The sequence below is a fragment of the Haliotis asinina genome, chromosome 11 (genome assembly GCF_037392515.1).
Source record: "Haliotis asinina isolate JCU_RB_2024 chromosome 11, JCU_Hal_asi_v2, whole genome shotgun sequence".
Taxonomy (NCBI): domain Eukaryota; kingdom Metazoa; phylum Mollusca; class Gastropoda; order Lepetellida; family Haliotidae; genus Haliotis; species Haliotis asinina.
In genome coordinates, this window is record NC_090290.1 from 1,998,074 (window position 1) to 2,005,114 (window position 7,041).

A 7,041-nucleotide genomic window follows, 5' to 3' on the forward strand; every position below is an offset into this window, starting at 1 on the left:
AGCCATCGCCTTCTGGCATAAGACTCTAGGCAAAGTTCATACGATCATAATTCAGAATAAAAAAGTTACAAATCAACAGTAGTGCCAAGACCGAATTTCAAAACAATTCCAAATGTCAAAATTGTGCAATGACACAGACACAGTCCATGCACAGGGCTTGGCATGACCAGCCGATTGGTTGAATCGGGCCCATTCAACCACCCGTCTAGGTGAAGTAAGGGCCGAAGTGGTGTGTTGGGCAAATGGAACGCAGTTAAAAGCCCAACTGCCCTCAACCACCAGGATCCCGTCCTCCACCGACACGGGACGCAACCCACGGCAAACAGGTTGCCCAATTTAGTCACCTCTTACGTCAAGCAATGGGGTGCTGTGGACACATTCTGTCCCGGGTCCACACGGGAGAAGAGCACTTAGCGTTACCCAGCACCCACCACGAGGAGGTGGCTCTTCATGGGTGCCCCTTGTTTGACGTTCAAATGGCGTAGTAAATTGCTTAAACAACCACACATGTATAATACATGAGCAACAAACCAACAAACTGACTTTTGAATCGATGATCAACAAAGCACAAGCTTTTACTTTACCTCTACACAGTCATCTGTCGCGAAAACTTGATGCGAAACAGACATATCACGATTGGATGTATGTTTGGTGTCTTCTATGTAGCTTACCTAGTATGATTAGCAACGTCTGATCGCACTGAACCCGAAATTGCGAAACACAATATTCTTAGTAAAACACTTCATTAAACAGCATTGTCCATCCCTCTGCACAATAGCCATTGTGTATATTAAATTACACATTTACATCAAGGCATTTAGTATATAAGCTGTCATCTTCACATCTTTGGCCAACATACAGCTCTGGGCACTGACACGCAGAATAAGGTAATTACTTTCGTAAACATGCTCTTATTCTGATATCACAGTGTGCATGTCAAAGAACCAAAGACCTCACTGAACCATCTTCTTTAGAAAAAGTCCTAATTTGACTGAGGTATAATTCGGTTTCAATGTCGGTAGCAGTTTATTGAACTGACGGTGGTGGCAGCGAGGACTACTGACTTTGTAGTTACAATTGCATGCATATATTGACGTTTTATATCAGTATGAGGATGCAGCTTAGAGTAGCCCTAACGATTGAAAGCACGGCATCATATTTTCGCAAAATTCGACTTTGTTGGTTACAATTGGATTTAGAAATTTGACCAAACCTTCACCTGACGTATGTGTTCTAGTTTTCGCGCACAGAAAATGTATATACGAAGTAATATATCGGATTTTCATGAGAGTGAGAACAATCACCTCATTTCGGGGAACCAAAACTGAAAACGTTCCAAACATCTGTAGTGGTAGGTATTACAAGGATATATGTTTAGGCATTAAATGAAATAAAAATGAAACAGATGAACTCAATAGTGTCTCAGATCTGCTGCACAAAAGTGAAAATGTCAACAAAGATAGACACTTAGCGAATGCTACTCTCATTATTGATGTAATGCACTATCTCGAACAAATCTCCAAACAAATTTCTATTCGTTAGGAAATTAATGTTTTTCATTTCTGAATTAATTTTGTGTAAAATTCGTACCATGTTCATGCTTAAAACGTCGGAATACAGATCCCATTTTTTTCCACCACTCCGCACTACATTTGAAATTCCACCCTGAACAAATAGCCATTTCCAATACAGTGCATATAAACCATTTCGAAGTCAAGTGATTTTAAAAAGATTTTGCATTAAATTCTCACCGTTGGTCTTGTTCGAAAAAGTCTGGTGCTAGAGTTCACTTATTTCAGAGTCCACCATTCGACGCTGGGAAATAACTACTTTGTCACGATGCTCTTGTTCGTCTTCGGTCTCATCACCTTGTCGGTTCTCGGCACTAAAGGTGAAAGAGATGCTCTCGTATACAGGGTGGACATCTCTCTACCACCCAAGGAAGGAAGGGACGAAGCTTCAGACATACTGTCAATTAAGGAAACTGTGAAGAGTCTAACTAACATCAGTGTTCTGTTCTCCTTCAAGGTTTGTGAAATTGTTTCCACCTGTTGTTCCGTAATACATTTCATTAGAGTTCTATTCTCCTTTAAGTTTTGTGAAACGTCCTCAACTGGTTGTTCATAATTTCTAAAACGAACAAGGGACTCCTTGATGGGATAACAAAGTATTTAAACATGGTTCAAGTAAGCTACAAGGATCTCAGTTAGAACTGATCTTGGTGGTCTTACTCGCTGACTTGCTTGACACATGCCATATCCAAATTGCGTAGATCGATGCACATGATGTTCAACACTGGGATGTCTTGTCCAGACTCGATTATTTACAGACTGGCGCTGTCATGTTGCTTACTACGACATTAAACGCTTAAATTCGTAATGCTAACATTCATATTCAAAGTAAATACTGTTACGAAGAGAGGGATTTTTGCTTGTTATTTTAGGGCAGATCTTTAATATTGTTGCTTACCTTCGATATCACATATATATAAGTCTCATTATTTGTTCAATATGAACATCTACTATTTATTTGTTTTTGGTTCGGAAGGAGCTTGGGAACTCGAGGGTAGTTCTAGGTGAGTCATCTATTCAATGACATATGTACCCTTTCTTCATACCTATATATTACGCCTATATGTATGTTTTAGGGAACCTAATAAAGTCCCATAATTTACAAATTCATAATTAATTTTAAATGATTTTAAAGGTACGATAGATTCAGGCATATTTGCTGCATTTTCCGAAAATGTATTTGGTTCGATCCACTAACTGTAATGCTTAGATGAAGTTTGTGATACATTAGTTTAGATCAACATAGCATTACAAGATATAATTAACATGCTTCTTCATATTCCAGTGAATTCTAGACGGACACAATGATATTAATTTTGGATTTTCTAATGGCGAGTGGTGGATGTTGTATTCTGTTATCTGAAGATTTGCGTGTAGATATATTTATTTACGTATTTACGAACAATTTGCGCTGCCACAGTTTTCATTGTTTTTTGTCACTCAAAACTGAGTGTTGATGTACATCGAAAGAGCAAATACACCGAGCACACTGTTGTGACTTTCATAACTTGTCTGTTATACAATTTTCAGTTCTTGACGTCGAGAAAGCCTGCAGGTGGAACCAGCTGACACAATATCTGTCAAGCAGTGGATATGAGTACAGCTCTCAGGCGCTCTACCACTGTAGTGACTTCGCCAAGGAACTCGGCGTCGACATTCCAAAGGACAAGTGGGCAACGTCTTTTGGGGACGAGAGACTTATGATTGACTTGAAAACATTTCCCCTGAAAGGTGTGTCTCTTTCTGTAACCTGGTACGGAGACGTAGGAGTCATTTACAATGGCAGGTGTCACACCTCTTTGTTCAGCTGTTGACCACTTTATATCTAGTATGGTTAATACCCAAGAGCATAGACCTGTCACAACATGTAATATATATATATATATATATATATATATATATCATCATCATCTCCTTTTCAGATCTATCCACAGTTGAGTACAACCTTAAGATGAGGTGGACATTCGAGAAGGACATTGACATCCTTAATTCCGGTCAGAAAGGGGCATGTTTCAGAACTCTGGCAGAATACCCTGTACAGGTAAAACTCTTCACACCTCTCGTTGTTTTGTGGATTACTTTGATGTATTTGTAGGAGGCATTTAGATGTGGATATGTCGTCCCGATTACTGCATGCAAAGTGCACACATACGACCGAAATATTTCAATGTATATTTGGGGCTAAATGTTTCTTGTGAAAATGATACTTGATCACTGAGTGTTGACAATACATTTTTGTTTTCAGCTGATGTATTTTGCTCCACTCAAACCATCGACTGTTGAAGCGATAGAAGACGTTCTGCATGCTCCGGGGAACTTTGAATCTGAAATCACCCAAGTCCAAAACCTGGATTATTACACAGGACAGTGTAACTGAAACTGTAGGGCATTCTAATCATCCACAAAACGATACCAGACGTACATTGACTTCTTCAGTGATTCTGGAGGCTCAACACTACTGTTCTGTTAATTCTGTAATACCTTGACTTCAATAAAGCAGACAACAGCATCTGTTCTGTGATCTATCATTTGTGATATTGCACATATAACTTCACAACAATAAGTCAATAAGTCACATTTCACAACATATAACTAAATCTTACACACAATAATTATAAACGGCACACATTTTTATACAGTTTGTGAGGATATTTGTCGTCTGTAAGTGGCACTATATATGCCACTCTGAGGGACAGTGTCTGAGGCACACACAAAACATTACAGGTCCAAAACATGAGTGGCAAAACAAACATTTTAATTTGTCTTCTAGGCATCAAATGTAAATTCATGGTCGCAGATTTAACTGTGAGCGTTATTCTCGCCCAGAGCTTACTTAATGGAATATTTGCATTTTCGGAAGTTAAGCCCGTACAAACGTCAGTGTACAACTACAAAATTAAGAGAAGCATTCCGTGAAACGTTTGACTTGAAAAAATAGAATCAATACTGCACACGGGAATCCCCGTTCACCTTTTTGGCCTGGTTCACTTCCGTCACTAACAAAGACCATTTTGTTTCAAGGGCATGGAACTTCAATGTCACTGGTTCCAACGTTTTATGTACAGAGTGATAGCCATCATTTCAAACAATGTTTTAACACTAGACAAAATATTAACTGTACAGAGCTCTTTATTTCATTGAGATGACTCATACTCAGATGGCTTATATGCAAGAAGAGACATACGTGTATTGCCTGCTTTGACAGATGTTTGGTTTCTGGCAGATGCAGTCTACACTCATCCATAGTTACAATATTGTTCAGAAGAATTGAAGAACTATTGACATAGTGACAGTTGCTGTTTGTGTTTAGTCGATGGCTGTCTATGTTGCAATAAGAATTGCATGCAAAACATTGTTGATTTGTACAATTATTTTAGATGTACTGGAGTTTTTCTATGTAACCACAATGATTTGAAAGGACAACATCAAATTTTCTGACACTTGACTTTGTTGTTCACATTTTGGCCACATTAGATCAATCTTTCACGTAGTGCATCTAGCCTCCACGCAGAGAGAATGTCTACATAGTAGTATATCTGATTTCCATGAAATTGACCGTCGCATCAGGGATCCTTATTTCAGTTTATTAAAACTGAAAACGTTCCAAACGGCTCTAGTGGTAGCTGCAAATTTAACGTGCATCTATGTACAGGCATAAAATGAGGACAAAAAGTGAAACAAATGAAATAAGAAGTATCTCATATCTACAGCTTGTAAGTGAAAATGACAAAAAAAGATAGAAACTTAGCAAATGTTGCTCTCATGACTGATATGATGCACTATGCTGTTAGGAGCAGGCTCTCCTAGGAGATTAGCAGCACAGAACCGTAGTGAAACTGTAACTGAGAAACACAGAACACTTAATTAGTATCAACTTACAAATTATCATCTTTGTTATCAGTGAGAGCATTTCTCCTTTGCTGGATGAACCTCAGTGTGGAAATTGTTTCATGTATAACACAGATCTGCACTCATTGGTCACTAAAAAGATCTTAATAAGGAGAGAGACAAGTGTTGCTGTAATTGTTTTGATGATGCAATATTTTACATGCTTAGTTAGAACTCACTGACAAAACACTTGCATGTGTTCTTATAGCCTCTTTTGCAGCCACAAGAGACTACCTCCTGATAAGACTTCATTTAACACTTTCATGCTGTATCCTGGGTTAAGGCTGTGCAAGATATGACTAACATGTATGTATAAACTGACTGGTAAACTGCATTAGAAACATAAAGTATGGTGTGAATATCGGATTCTTGATGACTGCAAGGGACAAGTGAAAAAAATATTCATAAAATGATTTGACATTACTAGGTTTCAGCTTTTGAAAAATGACAGCTCCGGAAATATTAACGTGGTAACGTGGCAACAGTTGGCTTTTCTGACAGTACTGTATCATATGCTTCTATATGTGCCAGCAGATCATGTTTGTGCTAGTGTGGAAGATCCATTTTCTGATAGAGAGTGAGTGAGTTAACATTTAACGTCACATCGGCAGTATTGCAGCCATATCGTGACGAGAGCATTCTTAAAAAATGAATCTATGTATATGATAAAAACCTGTCGACGACGGACAGTAAAACAACAAGAATATCACAAGAAGAAATAAAACTAGCGTGAAAAGTTAAAACTAATATTCCTATTCAGACAATACAATATAAAAACAGGCTATATAGATCACCAACAACTGAAGGTAGATCACCATACTAGGGGCCATGGGGACTTACAGTACTTCTGCTACCTGCATGGTCCCTAGCTGGATTTACATCATCCCCTCAGCTGCTGGTGATTGTATGCAAGATTAGCCACAAATTAAAATGACACATATTCTACGGCTAAGACAAAATGGAAGATCAAATTTGACTTGAAATGTTTTGGGACTTACGTACCCTCTCAGGAGGACAATAATTTTACTGTACTTTAACCCCCATCGAGGATACAGCCACTAACACTCTAAGTTACTAATTCAAACTTCCAAGCGTAAAATATTTATCTATTTACAATTCTTTAAGCAAATCTAATTCTTTTCAAAATGCAATAATTAAATGAGAGCTAACAGAATTAAAAAGATCCTTCAAAGTTCGTGAATCAAAATAGTTATCCCTTGTGATGGAATATTCAACACAGTCAAGCAGGACATGCTTGACTGTGATTCTTTCATCACAAGGGATACAAAACGGAGGATCCTCACCTTTTAACAAGTACTCATGTGTATACCTCGTATGGCCAATGCGACATCGTCGCATAATGACCTCCTCAAATCTGGACTGACAACCCAAGTAAGTATAACCGATATAAGGTTTTATTTCATGTAATTTATTTATACCCACTTGGGTGTCCCACTTCGTCTGCATCAGATCACGGATATAAGATCTTACTGCAGCTTTATAATCTGAGTATGGAATAAGAAGTGGTGTCACAGATTTGCTGAGTGCTGCTTTAGCAGCAAGATCGGCCATTGTGTTACCA

The 7,041-nt window shown here is 38.3% G+C and overlaps 1 protein-coding gene across 1 annotated transcript; it reads left to right on the forward strand.

The window, feature by feature from the left end:
* Window positions 1-819: 819 nt before the first annotated feature.
* LOC137255587 (uncharacterized) lies at window positions 820-4,080 on the forward strand. Its single transcript, XM_067793013.1, has 6 exons — window positions 820-887; window positions 1,800-2,028; window positions 2,548-2,575; window positions 3,102-3,302; window positions 3,494-3,612; window positions 3,817-4,080. The coding sequence occupies exons 2-6, from the start codon at window positions 1,840-1,842 to the stop codon at window positions 3,946-3,948; spliced, it is 669 nt and encodes a 222-aa protein (XP_067649114.1). The 5' UTR covers window positions 820-887; window positions 1,800-1,839; the 3' UTR covers window positions 3,949-4,080.
* Window positions 4,081-7,041: the final 2,961 nt, after the last annotated feature.